Below are 15,022 nucleotides of genomic sequence, written 5' to 3'. Positions count from 1 at the left end.
GCTGCGTAGGCGCAAAGCCCGCACTCCCTTCTTGGGGGCGCAAAGCACACTGGGACTTGCAGTTCGCGGAACGGTTTCCTACTCTGTCTCAGTCAACGTTGTTGTTTTGTCTGCTTGCTTAGGGTATTTGGAAGCATTGATTTCCTCCCTGGTAAGCAATGGATTTTTCAGCAGCCTCTGTTTATCACCCTACCTTTCCGGAGGTGCGTGTGGTCAGAAGACTACAGTACCCACAATCCTTTTAGTGTGGCTTTAAGGTTGGGTGTATTTACTTTTTTCAAATGGGAGGAGGAGGGAGAGGGTGGGTATCTTGGGTGGCGTGGTCTAGATACACGGAGACGAACTGTTTATGGGCACCTTATGTGGCACGTAGAAAGACATTTCTTATGCTTTGAAAACTGGATTTCTGCCCATTTAACAAGAGCTAGGGGAATGCAAGCTCGGATTGTAATCTGTATTTGACTTTATTTACATTAAAAAAATCTTTTTTACCTTTCAAAAACAAAGTTTACTACAGAAGTTTTGTGGCTATGGAAGAGCTATCATTATTTCAGCAAAAACTGCTTATATATTAAAATTTTCTGTATGAAACGATCTTAGTCATCTTTAGTATACTCAGAAACTCACTCAGAAAAATGTAGATAAATGTTTTTAGCTTGTGCATAGGCTTTGGAAGCCATATGTGGGACCTCCTGGGATCTGTGTACGTTTCTCTGTTGAAGAATTGAACAGATTTCATGAATTTATCCCACAGGTCAAGTATCCTAAAAAACGTTTTGATCTGCAGGTTAGAGCTGCTGCTCGGAAATACTGTTTAGGAAGCTCACTTGGGCCATCAAGGCCATGTTTATGTGAGAACAGAAGCTCAAGAAATGCTTGTTCTTTTTTATGTTTTATAGTCTTCAACTGTGTAAAAGAATACTAGAACATCCAGGTTCAAAGAGTATTATTTATACTCTTAAGAAGTCAGCAGAAAAATGTCACAAAGAAAAACTTAATTTAAGAGTAACCAGGTCTTAACTTTCTTCAAGTTGTGGTTTCACATTGCCTGGAATGGTTAGTTTCCCTCTCCCAATTTTTCTGTTAAATTTCAAACATACAGAAAAGTTAGAAATATAGAGTATGGTGACCATTTATGTCCTCCACATGGATCCAATAATTAACATTTTGCCACAGTTGCTTTACCTTTTATTTCTCTTTATATACTTTGAAATGTCTGAAGCTGCTTGTGCTGTGACTTAACTGCTAAATAATTCTAAGAATAAGGACATTCTCTTAATAACCAGAGTGCCAATATTACATCTAAGAATAATTACATCATCAAATATTTATTCTATGTTCAGATTTCCTTAAGTGCCTCAAAATTTATTTTTATAGCTGATATTTTACCAGTTGAGGTCCAGCTGAGGTATATTTATCATACATATTTGTTAGTACATTATATGTATTTTCTTTGTATTCTCTTTTAGTCTAGAACATAGGTTTTAGTAAAAGAGATCTTTATTTATGTGCCTTGCTGGGTCTTGGTTGCACACATGGACTCTTCAGTTTTGTTGAGACATGCAAAATATTAGTCACAGCATGTAGGATCTAGTTTCCTGAGTAGGGATTGAACTCTGGCACCCTGCATTGGAAACTTGGGATTTTAGCTACTGAACCAGCAAGGAAGTCCCTGAGTAAGATAAACAGTTTATTCATGTTAACTTGTTGTATTAAGGGTTGAAGAGAACGATCCTGCTATTATAGTACATTTCTTTTGGACTCTCTTTCTCTTAAGTACAAAGATATCCAGTTCTGTTAATTTTTTTCAGATTACTGCATATTAATCTGGATCTATTAACAGTATTTGTAACTGTGAGAAAAGCCAGAAGGGATGCTTACCTGTTTTTACTTGAATGCTGTTTTTAATGTCTTTGGAATAGTATTCTTGTATGTGTGTGTGTGTGTGTGTGTGATTTTCCTATGTAGAAAAAAAAGTTTTTTTCTCTTAGATGAATATGTTTATAAATTGTCCTAAAGTGTGTGATTTGTTCTTTTTTGTGAAACTTGGATGTAATGGCCCTCGCTACAAGTAGTGTGGTTCAGAAATGTACAGTTTAGCATTCAAGATTCTCCATAATTTGGCTACCTCTGTAATCTCAGTTTTCTACTGTGTACCTAATCCTTCCAAAGTGAATTGATTGCTTCCTTTACTCACTGGACCTTACTCACCCTTGCTTGTTCATTTCCATAAGTTTAGTTATGTTTTTTTCCTTCTGTCTAGAAATGCTCTTTTGCATGTTATCTCAGTGTCACAGCCTCCCTTATCTTTTAGGTACAGCTTGAAGTAGTTTTCCCCTGCTTTGACTACTCATGACTCTCTCTCTATACTTCTCTTATGGTGCTTTCTGTTTTCTATTTTGAATCACATATATTTATTGTTTCTGTGAGATGGTACATAACGAGATAGAATTTATGTCTTTGTGATCTTATATTCTCCTTATTGCTGATCATTTAATTGGTGTTCAGTAAATAATTATTAACTGAATAATTAAATGTTCTGTAGTAAATATCTTCACTTTCTTAGTAATGGACCAGTTGATTCAATCAGATTAAATCATAGCTAACCTTAGCTCTCTATAGAATCAGTTCCTGCAGATACAGTTTTAATATTTAAATATGACCATTGTGTGTGTGCGCAGTCGCATCTGACTTTTCGCAACCCCATTGACTGTAGTCTGCCAGGATCCTCTGTCCATGGAATTTTCCAGGCAAAAATACTAGAGTGAGTTGCTGTTACCTGCTTAAAAGGATCTTCCCAACCCAGGGATTGAGCTGAGTCTCCTGCATGTGAATCCTGCATTTGCAGGCGGTTTCTTTACCTCTGTGCCATGCCACCTTGGAAGCCCCAAATATGACCATGCTACTACTGCTAAGTCATGTCAGTCGTGTCTGACTCTGTGCGACCCCATAGATGGCAGCTCACCAGGCTCCCATTCCTGGATTTTCCAGGCAAGAATATGGAGTGGGTTGCCATTTTCTTCTCCAGTGCATGAAAGTGAGAAGTGAAAGTGAAGTGGCTCAGTGATGTCCAACTCTTCGTGATCCCATGGACTGTAGCCTACCAGGCTCCTCCGTCCATGGGATTTCCCAGGCAAGAGTACTGGAGTGGGTTTCGATTGCCTTCTCCAAAATATGACCATGCTGCTGCTACGTCGCTTCAGTCGTGTCCGACTCTACACGACCCCAGAGATGGCAGCCCATCAGGCTCCCCCAACCCTGGGATTCTCCAGGCAAGAACACTGGAGTGGGTTGCCATTTCCTTCTCCAATGTATGAAAGTGAAAAATGAAAGTGAAGTCGCTCAGTAGTGTCCGACTCTTAGCAACCCCATGGACTGCAGCCTACCAGGCTTCTCCATCCATGGGATTTTCCAGGCTAGAGAACTGGAGTGGTTGCCATTGCCTTCTCCAAATATGACCATAGATACGTTTAAATTTTTCTAGCAGTACAAGAAATACTGTGTATGTTTACTTTTAACCTCTTTGCTCAAATCTACCTTTCTGATTAAATTATTTAGAATATGGCTCTAGAAACCTTTTTACCCATACTGGACTAGACATGTTGTTAGCATTTCCTAAACTACCTCCTAAGATCTTTAGAAAAACTGAAGGAAGGATGAAACTGAAGTGTTACTGAGAAAGGGCTACCCCTTGGGAGATAACCATTGCCCTGAAATCCTGGGTCTTAGCCTAATCTGCCTCATAGCTTGACTAACAAGAAATTGTCTTTGTAAGAGTCACATTCTGAGCTATATAGGACACTGACTCCAGGGGAACTTGAGATGAACTTTGAAGGGAGATTGTGAGAAGAGGGCAGTAATTCTGTGAAAAACATTCTGGGCTAGTGTAGAAAAGCTGAACCCATCTTTTTATGATGCCCTTTGTTCATTTTAGCATATTCAGTCAGTGGGGCTGTTTGATCAAGGAAAGAGAACCTGAGAGTTTCGCTCCTTCTGGAAAGGACTTGCAGGTGCAGAAAAACTAGAATTACTGCTTATTTTTGTTCTTTAAAAAAAGTCTTTCACTTCTTTCTGTTTTTTTTTTTTTTGTGTGTGTGTGTGTTTAGCTTTTTCCTGTAAAGGGCTATGAAATTAATTCTTGAAGCTGAATGTTGCTGGTAGTTAAATGGCCATCCCTACACAGTAGAGTATACATTTGGGGTTAACTGAGGGCCTTACGCTTTCTCATCAACAGCATTCCAATGACTGTATTTTGTTGGAGTCTGAATGGAAGAAGAAGGCTGCAGGAAGAAGTTGTTCAGACAAGGAGTGACAGAACACTTTAAACTCCCTTGATACCTTTAATATGAGCACTCTAAGGAATCCTACCCCAAACAGAGAGACGTCCTGGTTTAGTCTAGCAGAGGTGATGACATGACAGGTTGCTATCTCTACTGAGATAGCATAGAAGTTGATAGCATAGAAGATAGCATAGAAGCTGAGGCTCTTCCTCAGCAATTATGTAATAGATGCCACAGATCAGCTGTGATCTTTTAATAATTAGGAGTACAGTATTTATTAATGATAGTGTTTTCTTTCTACCTTGTTTTGTAGATTGGTCAAAAGAATGGATTTTACAGAGGCATATGCTGATACATGCTCCACGGTTGGACTTGCTGCCAGAGAAGGCAATGTTAAAGTATTAAGAAAACTGCTCAAAAAGGGGCGTAGCATTGATGTTGCTGATAACAGGGGATGGATGCCAATTCACGAAGCATCTTATCACAACTCTGTAGAATGTTTGCGGATGTTAATTCGTGCAGGTAAAGTTAATTCACCGTATGAAAGGCTGGACTTACAAGCTGTATTAATAAAAAAAGTGGTAATACGTGACTTACTAACAGTAATATTTGTTTACCTTTCTGTAGTCATACAGTGACTGCCTCTGTGTTATTAAGAATGTTTAGATTGCCCACCTTGAATTATGTAAGTATGGTGTTCCAGCTACACATCTATAAATGTTGTCCTTTATATGTAGGTGCTTCTGCCTGGCTGATTTTTCTTGCTAAGCTAGGTGATATGGCAAAAGTATCTGCTGTTTTAATTTAAGTATTTGGTAGTTACTGGTTATGTTTATTTTTTATTCTTTCTCCAAAGAAAAAGAGCAGTGCTGCTGAAATTGAGGGTGTGAGTATATTAGTCTTTTTTAGAAATACTTTATGGTTTCCTTAATTTTGGGACTCAGCAATTAATTTGCTTTTATATTTAATGAGATACAGAAGAGAGCAGGACGGACAAGATCTCTGCTTTTATGGTGTTTTTAATCCTGTGACGGTGGGAAGAGACAATAAATACCTAAGCAGTTAATCAAGATAATTTCAAAAGGCGAAAGTGTTGTGGAAAAATAAAACAAGAGTAATAGGACAGAGAGTAATCATGTACATCTTTTTCCAACTCTGTATTTGATTGACTTCATGCTTATAGGTTGAGATCAGCTATGTGGAAGTGTTTTTACCCCAGAACTCAGCCAGTGCTACAAACCAATACCATAAACTTTTTTTTCCTTCTCCCTCTGAGCCAGTTACACATTTGCCAGCACACTGCTGAGTGAAGAGCTCAGTAAATGAGACTAAGCAAAGAGTTTGACACTTAGGAAACAGGGCATGGAAAGAGAGCTAATGGTGATTGAGCCCTGCTTTGTGGCAATCATTGTACTAGATGCTTGATTTACATTATTTATCTAATAAATACAAAGCTGCTATTGAGGCATTGTTATACCCATTTTATTGTTGAAAAGATCAAGCAAGGCTTAGAGAAATGGACTTGTCAAAATTTATGTAATGAACTAGGAAATTTGACTTGAATCCTTTTCTCTGACTCATGTTTTCCCACTATAGCATGCTTCCAGTGTTTAATCAAAATGAGCATTTTTAACGTTCAGTTAATTTAAACTGAGATTGAACATAACACTCCATGTTATGACATTTGGTGCACTGTTTACGTTTCATTAATCATGGAAACTCAGATTTTTCTTTTCTTTATACTTACCATCACCAGGCATGGCTATTCAGAAGGTAGTCTTTTAGGGCTATAGCTCATCAAAATTACTGATTTCCTCATGGATTAGAAAGAAAATAATCCTTACAGTGTTTTTGGCTTGGCTTTTTGTTTGTTTTGTTTTAAGGGATGAGTGATAGGAAGGCTAAAGTCTCTAAAAATCATGATGCAGGCAGTTTGTCATGGTTTCTTTTTAAATCACATGTTCTAGAGTCTGTTATAGTTGAATGTTTAAAGATACTAAAAAAATAAGATTTATGACTCAAATTTTAAAATGCATGTGTTCAGAATTTGTTTGAAGTTAATTCTATAGCTTGAATTCCCAAACTATCTCTGGTGACAAAGGCATGGATTTGAATATCTGTTTCTGGTTAAAAAGCTCATTCTAGATACACTGTTATCTCTTTCTACATCAGTGTTTTCTTTTTTTCTTTTTGGCCACTCAGAATGTGGGATCTTACTTTCCCGATCAGGGATTGAACCCACACCCTCTGCATTGGGAACAAGGAATCTTAACTATTGGAGCACAGGGAAGTACCCCCACATCAGTTTTATAATTTTTTTTTCCTTTTAGCTGCTGAATAAAATTAGGCATGCTTTTGACTTAATATGTTTGAACTGGCTATGTAAATCATTTGTGTTTTCTTTTAGAAATTAAAAATACCATCTTCATTGTTAATGACTGTTTTTTTTTTTAGACTTGATGTTTTTAGAGGATAAGATGGCCACCCATAGTTAACATAGTTGATATAAAGGTCAAATAAAAATCTCTTGCTATTTTTATTAGAGTTCACTATTATGAAATAAATTTTGGATAAATCTAATTTACTTGCAATATATACACAAGGATTAGGGTGGACTCATTTGAAAAGACCCAGATGTTGGGAAAGATTGAAGGCAGGAGGAAAAGGGGACGACAGAGGATGAGATGGTTAGATGGCATCACTGACTCAATGGGCATGAGTTTGGGTAAACTCTGGGAGTTGGTGATAGACAGGGAGGCCTGGCGTGCTGCGGTTCATGGGGTCGCAAAGAGTCGGACATGACTGAGCAACTGAACTGAACTGATGAAGAATTTCAGTAGTACGTGAACTGTGAACTTCCAGATGTTCAAGCTGAATTTAGAAAAGGTAGAGGAACCAGAGATCAGATTGCCAACATCCGCTGGATCATTGATAGCAAGAGAGTTCCAGAAAAACATCTATTTCTGCTTTATTGACTATGCCAAAGCCTTTGACTGTGTGGACCACAACAAACTGTGGAAAATTCTGAAAGAGATGGGAATACCAGACCACCTGTCCTGCCTCCTGAGAAATCTGTATGCTGGTCAAGAAGCAACAGTTAGAACTTCACATGGAACAATAAACTGGGTCCAGATTGGGAAAGGAGTACGTCAAGGGTATATATTGTTACCCTGCTTATTTAACTTACATGCAGAGTACATCATGAGAAAAACTGGGCTGGATGAAGCACAAGCTGGAATCAAGATTGCCGGGAGAAATATCAATAACCTCAGATATACAGATGACACCACCCTTATGGCAGAAAGCTAAGAAGAACTAAAGAGCCTCTTGATGAAAGTGAAAGAGGAGAGTGCAAAACTTGGCTTAAAACTCACCATACAGAAATGAAGATCATGGCATCCGGTCCCATCACTTAATGGCAAATATGGGCCAACAGTGAAAACAGTAACAGACTTTATTTTTTTCAGGGGCCAAAATTACTGCAGATGGTGACTGCAGCCATGAAATTAAAAGTCACTGGCTCCTTGGAAGAAAAGTTATGACCAACCTAGACAGCATATTAAAAAGCAGAAATATTACTTTCCCAACAAAGGTCTGTCTAGTCAAACCTATTGTTTTTCCAATAGTCATGTATAGATGTGAGAGCTGAACCATAAAGAAAGCTAAGCACCAAAGAATTGATGCTTTTGAACTGTGGTGTTAGAGAAGACTCTTGAGAGCCCCTTGGACTGCACAGAGATCCAACCAGTCCATCCGAAAGAAAATCAGTCCAGAATATTCATTGCAAGGACTGATGCTGAAGTCCAATATTTTGGCCACCAGGTGCGAAGAGCTGACTCATTTGAAAAGACCCTGATGCTGGGAAAGATTGAAGGTGGGTGGAGAAGGGGACGACAGAGGATGAGATGGTTGGGTGGCATCACTGACTCAGTGGACGTGAGTTTAAGTAAACTCTGGGAGTTGATGATGGACAGGGAGGCCTGGTGTGCTGCAGTCCATGGGGTTGCAGAGTTGGATGTAACTGAGTGACTGAACTGACTGACTGACTGATGGAGAGAAGAAACAGGATTTTCAGAGGGTAGGAGCATGTATATGACTTGTTCTAGTAGGTGGTGACATTTTTGGTCTCAGTCTTCTTTGAGTTTGGTTGTTCTGTATGGTTCTGATTCACTAACTAGAAAAATCCAACTAAAATGAAACAAAAGGTCTATATAACCTATTAGTCACTTTCAGAAATGTTTTCTGAATTCCCCTGCCTCATCCCTTAAAGTTCGTACTTTATTCAGGTCCTCTGCCTTTTAAAGAAAGATTATAATTAGAACTTTACTGAGTGATTAAAAAAAAAAAAAAAAAAGACCAGTGGAGACTGGTCAATGTACAATGTAACTGACTATGTTGTAGAAGTCTAGCTAGCATACAGTTTCATATAAGGAGGTATTTTTAAAGTGATGGTGACCTATGAACATTTCTAGTCTTGAAGGGTGAAGTGAGCTTTCTTTTGCTGCTGACAGTGGCATCTTCATATCTGTACCAGTGAACCTGGTATTGTAGGTTAATCTTAAAAGTTTCCAAAGCAGGTTTGACATTTCTGTCGTTCTTTATACTTTCTATACCCTTGTTTTATATGATTCATAATTCTCTTGATCTTTTGTGGCTCAGCTCTTGCATTATATTGTCTTTTACTATATAATTTCTGCCTTTTTGAACTTCATCTAATATTAGTGAACTGTCAGAGATTCCTAAAGCATTCTATTAGTACACTAAAGTATGAAGGTGCTCAGGCCTAGAAAAAATGATGGAAGAGTCTTAAATGGTGAGAAAGGCTTTGGCTTACCATTATTTTGGATCCAGAATCTAGCCTAGAAATCAGTCATTCATGGCCTTCTCATTCAAGTTGGAGAACACTCAAGTGTAGTATGGATTACTTAGAAGTTTAATATGCATATATATGTATGTATTGTATATATATGTAAATATATTTCACTATAGCTTTCTGTATAAAGTTTTAGCACAAATCACAAATTTGCTTTTCTTCTTTCTTGTATTGGAAGTTCGGTGTAATTGGTATTGACAGTTAATCATGCCGTTCTATGTTAAACTATTTGCTGACTAAAGGTTACTTAAACTTTTGTAATTAATTATAACGTTATGAACAAGTGCGTTTATGTGGCAAATAAATGATCTAACTCATAGTGCTTTATATTAGTTCATATTAAGAAAATATTATGCTGGGTATGATAACAGATATTAGAAATCCTTAGATAAATAAGGCAATTTAGCTTAGTGAATAAGAATGTGTATTCAGGGTTATTGCAATCATTGTCAAGACTATCATGACAGAGGAAGAGAGCTGGCTAAACTTTGAACATAATGATAGTGAGAATTTATAGTCAAGGAACAGAGTGAGGAGATTCATGAATGGAAAACCAGTAAGAGGGGGTATCAGGGTAGGGGGATTCTTGCTAAATTGACTCAGCAGGATTTTTTCTGGAACTGGGCTAGGGAGGCCAAAGATACGACTGGGGAATGTGGGGCCTGGGATGGGGTCTAGGCCTATTCAAGAAGGCTCAGAAGAGACTGGCTAAAGTTTTGTCAAGGAGAGGATCGTCATCACTTCCCAGCCTCCTGACTGGCCTCCCTTCAGGTCTTCCTGCTCTCTGTTCTCCTTTCACATAAGGAGTATTCTTCACTGCCTCCCTTTCCCCAGCACCTGCTCATCACTGAAATGTCAGCTCATGGGTCCCCTGCCCTCGGAAGTCTTCGTTGATCTCACAAACCTCAAGCTGGGTCTTCCTAACTAAAGATCACTGTTAGAGTATCTCCTGCATTAACAGAGATTAGGATGGGAACTCTTTATTACAGTCTCAGCCTGTTGTCACAAAGGCATCACCACCACTGGAGGTTCTGTGAGCAGAGCATGAATACAGATGACTGGGAAACTGCTTGGGTATTTGTTTAAAAGTGTTAAGTTAATGAAAATTGCTTATTGCACTATTTTGCAATTTAAAGATAAGAGTGAAAAATTATAAGATTCAAAACCAAGTTAATGTGTTGCTTTGAACTCTTAGTTCTTTATCAAGCTCTACAGCTATGTCAATATCTGCATTAATTTAAAAAGTTCTCGTGGGTGGATTCCCTCATGTTTTGTAGATTGTTTTTGTTAATAACAAGTAATACAGTTAAGTTTAAGGGGGAAAAAAGAGTTGTGTTCACATGGACCACATTATTCTATTATTCTAAGTTTAACACATGGTTTAATTTTTAAAGTCTAGGTTCCCCTCAATATTTTCCTTGTTTTATTTTTCTAAATTCTTTGTTATTCTTATCTACTCTCCCCAACCCCTATCAACATCAGTCACTTTACTAGTATAAAACCAGTCAATCAAGTAACATTCAGTTCTGTTGACATTTTGCTTAGAATTATAATAAATTTATTATTATTTTGGGAAGAATCAGCATCTCTATCATGTTGAAATTTTCTTTTGGGGAGCTATTTATGTATCTGTATCGAACCTATATCTCTGTATAAATGTTCTATAGAAAATTTCAACATATATAGAAATAGATTACATTTTTTAAAAAATTTGTTTATTTGGCTGTACCAGGTTTTGGTTGTGGCATGCAAATTCTTAGTTAGAGCATGTGGGACCTAGGTCCCTGACTAGGGATTGAAACCAGGCCCCCTGCATTGGGAGTGTGGAATTTAGCTACTGGCTCATCAGGAAGTCCCTTAACGTGATAGTTTTGTGGATAGCTGAATAAATGTCTGTTTCTGACTTACCTGGGGAACACTTTCTTTGTGATAGGAACTTTTAAAATATAACTACTCTATCTTGCAATTTAGTTGTGTATCTTATAAAGTTGGAGGCTGATTTTTTAAATTTGTGTTGTAGCTTAGACCCCCAGTAGTGAGTTATGATTATAAGAATTACTTAGAACCAATGATTGTTTTAGTCAGGAGCATTAGTTTTAATTCTGATATTTCAAGAAAGATATTACTTAAAATTTGTCTACTTTTTGTTTTTATCAGTACTCTCAGAAATGCCTTCCCCAGTCATCTTACAGCCCATCCCTCTATTGTGGGTTTAGAATCTGATTGTTTTGGAAGCCAAGTAAGAAAGTCACTTAATATTACCTTTTGTTGTGGAGTTTCAGAAAATTTAATGTGGACATTATTTCCATAACTTGAATGTTACCAAAACTTAGAAATTTTCTTAACAAATCCCAGAAAACTTAAAAGTCAGTTAATTCATAAGTTCCTTATAAATTGTTGGTTACAATTCAATTTATTTGGAGTGCATTTTATTATTTAGAAATGCAGTCTTCATTAGTGAGTAGAATGTAGTTTTAGCTTAGAAAACGTGTATTTTAAACTGCCTTCATCTTATTAGTTGAGTGCAAAGAAATAATGCTACAAATGAGACCATTTTCTCATGGAAATTCGGAAATTCAAAAAATCAAGTTTGTTAATATTTCAGTAAATCTTTAATCTTGCTCTTATGTTTCCTTTTAATTCCTGCCACTCTCTTTCCCCCAATTACCAAAAAATAGAGGAGAAATGAGTATGTGGGCAGAATCTGTGTTAGGACTACTGGAGAGCTGTTTACACTGTGACCCGTATAGAACTTTTTCTTGGTTTTCTAGAGTTTTAAACTACAAGACCTCCCATTTATACTTATCTTTTAATATTTTATTAAATTCTTCTTAGAATCTTTGCTTTTTAATCCCAAGAAATAGAAGTGATATCTTCTAATTGATAGTTTATTCTTTCATAGATTCATCTGAAAACTACATCAAGACAAAGACATTTGAAGGCTTCTGTGCATTACATCTTGCTGCAAGTCAGGGACATTGGAAGATCATACAGATTCTTTTAGAAGCTGGGGCAGATCCGAATGCAACTACTTTAGAGGAAACCACACCACTGTTTTTAGGTGAAGTATGTTATTTATGGTACAGATAGCAATTTTTATTTTTTTAATTATATGTTTTGCTTAAGAAACTAAGCCAGATTTTCCCTCAAGCTGTTGTATGTATGGCAAATATTATATTGCCATTTCTTTGATTTTGAAACCAGAAAGGTGTTTTTAAAGGTTCTTCTTCATTTTCTACCCTTGAGTGATAGCATCTGGGAATAATCTTTTCTGGGGGGGGAGGATATCTTTAAATGTCTATTTAAAGTTATAAAATCTTTTGTAAATTGTAGTCACCATTATTGTTCTCAGTGTTGCTCTGAAGACCAGGTACAGTTTAAATTGTAGCAGTAGTTACAAGGTTACCTGTGAATGTTTTATGTTTGCTTCTGTGTTTTCTTAGCATTAAAAAATTAAAGTTTTATGGAAGAATTTAACGGGCTAAATCTTTAATGCCAGTTAATTTGTTGCCTATATGGATCACTATTCAGGCTTATTCCTTTATGGTCTATTTTTTAATTCATTAAGAACAGAGGCCGAATTCTAAAGGGCATACTTCCAGTACCTGTCTTTTATTCTTCCCTCCTTATCTTTCATCATATTTGTCTTCAAGCACTCTGTGGTCCATAAAGTTTAGTGGAACGTGAGAAAATTAAGAGAATAAATTATTTATGTAGAATCAAAGTATTTGTACTATAGTTTGGTTCTGCCACATGTTATTTGTAAGTTCACTTGTTTACTGTATGATTCAGTTTCCTCACTTACAAAATGAGAGTAATAGTACCCACCTAGTCTTTATTAGGCTGCAAATAAAATGTCTATGAAAATAATTTTTTCCTTGTGAATTTAAAAATACATATTCTTAAAATTTGTGTACAGTAGAATTCATTCTTTTTAGTGAACAGTTGTATGAGTTTTGATGTATGTATAAAAATGTGTAATGACAGTGATAATCAAGACACAGAAGAGTTCATCACCTTCCAGAATTTCATCATGTTTCGTATTTTTATCAGCATTCTCTCCTAACTTTACGCCTACAACCACTGATCTGTTTTCTGTTTTCATCCCTGTATTTTGCTCTTTTTTTGGCCCTGCTGTATAGCTTGGGGAAATCTAAGTTCCTTGACCAAGGATTGAACCTAGGCCATGGCAGTGGAAGCCCAGAGTCCTAACCACAAGACTACCAGGGAACTCCCCTGTAGTTTGCTTTTTAACAAAATGTCATAAATATATGGGCTTCCCTGGTGACTCAGACGGTAAAGAATCTGCCTGCAATGTGGGAGACCTGGGTTCAGTCCCATGGTTGGGAAGATCCCTTGGAGGAGGGCATGGCAACCCACTCTAGTATTCTTGTCTAGAGAATCCTCACGGACAGAGGAGCCTGGTCAACTATAGTCCGTGGGGTCACAAAGAGTGAAACACAACTGAGTGACTAAGCACATAAATATATATGAAATAATACAACATGGGACTTTTGAGACTGACTTCTTTCACTTAGCATACTGCTTTTGAGCAACATACATATTGTTGCATGTATCAATAGTTCTTTCATTATTGCTAAGTAGTATTCCATTGTATGAGTGCACCACAGTGTATCCATTTATCAATTGATGGACATTTGAATTGTGATGTTCAGTGTTCAGTGATTGTGAATAAATTGCTACAAACTTTTGCATGTGAATAAATTGCTACAAACTTTTGCATGTAGGTTTTGTTTTAAATATAAGGTTTCATTTCTCTTAAATTAATATTTAGGATTGTTAGGTCATGTGGTAAGTATATATTTAACTTTGGAAAAGTTTGGAAGTGAAGTGAAGTGAAGTCACTCAGTCGTGTCTGACTCTCTGCGACCCCATGGACTGTAGCCTACCAGGCTCCTCCATCCATGGGATTTTTCAGGCAAGAATACTGGAGTGGACTGCAGTTTCCTTCTCCAGGAGGTTTTCCCGACCCAGGGATTGAACCCAGGTCTCCCGCACTGTAGGCAGACGCTTTACTGTCTGAGCCACCAGGGAAGTCCAAGTATATATTTAACTTTGGAAAAGTTTGGAAATTTCTTACAAAGTGACTTTACCATTTTGCATTCTCTCCAGTAATGTTTGAGTTTCAGTTGCCCCACATCCTTACCATGTCATTTGGAACTGACAGCTTTTTCTTTTGCTTTTTTACATTTTAGTCATTTTAATAGGAATTAGTGGTATCTCGTGATTTTAATTTGTATTTTTCGTGATTGCTAATGACATTGAACATCTTTTCTTGTGACTATTTGTCATTTTTCCTTTTTTTTTCTATTCTGTTATTAGACAAAAGTGTGTTTTGTTTTGAAATAATTTCAGATTTATGGAAATAACATTACAAAGATTCTTATATGCCTTTCACCCAAAGTTTGTTCTTTTGTCTTTGTCCACTGTATCATTTTTTCTCACTGTATACCCATATGTTGTTTATTGGAAGCATTTTTAGATTAAATTATACTCAGAAAGCTTCTTTACCTACTTTTGTGTGAACTTCCTAGAGGCAGTGAAATTCTTTTATATATCTGCTATAAAGTAATCAAGATCAGGAAGTTAACATTGATGCAGTACTTTATTTAATCTACAGATGGTATGTAATTTGCAGATTTCTCAGTTTTGCCAGTTGTTCCACTACTCTCCTTTTCAGCAAATAAATTTTTTTTTATTAGTTCAGGGTCAGTCCAGGATTATTTTTTATATTTAGATATTATGTCTCTTTAGCCTCCTGTAACAGTTTTTCAGTCCTTATCTTTTATGATTTTAACATTTTTGAAGAGTTCAGGCAATTTGTTTTGTAAAATGTCTTTCAGTTTGG

The 15,022-nt window shown here is 36.8% G+C and overlaps 1 protein-coding gene across 5 annotated transcripts in view; it reads left to right on the top strand.

Annotated features, from left to right (window-relative positions):
* ASB3 (ankyrin repeat and SOCS box containing 3) overlaps positions 1-15,022 on the top strand; it is a 120,742-nt gene that overhangs the window by 29,294 nt on the left and 76,426 nt on the right. For 4 of the 5 annotated variants that reach the window (XM_061432353.1, XM_061432354.1, XM_061432350.1 and 1 more), the window contains exons 2-3: positions 4,594-4,802; positions 12,056-12,214. In XM_061432353.1, coding sequence (XP_061288337.1) covers positions 4,607-4,802; positions 12,056-12,214 — 355 coding nt within the window. In that variant the 5' untranslated portion in view covers positions 4,594-4,606. Of the gene's footprint in view, positions 1-70; positions 152-4,593; positions 4,803-12,055; positions 12,215-15,022 lie in introns of those variants that run through there. The other variant, XM_061432351.1, reaches the window with a different exon arrangement.

Source organism: Bos javanicus, chromosome 11 (genome assembly GCF_032452875.1).
Source record: "Bos javanicus breed banteng chromosome 11, ARS-OSU_banteng_1.0, whole genome shotgun sequence".
NCBI lineage: Eukaryota > Metazoa > Chordata > Mammalia > Artiodactyla > Bovidae > Bos > Bos javanicus.
This window is presented reverse-complemented; position numbering and strand designations above follow the sequence as displayed.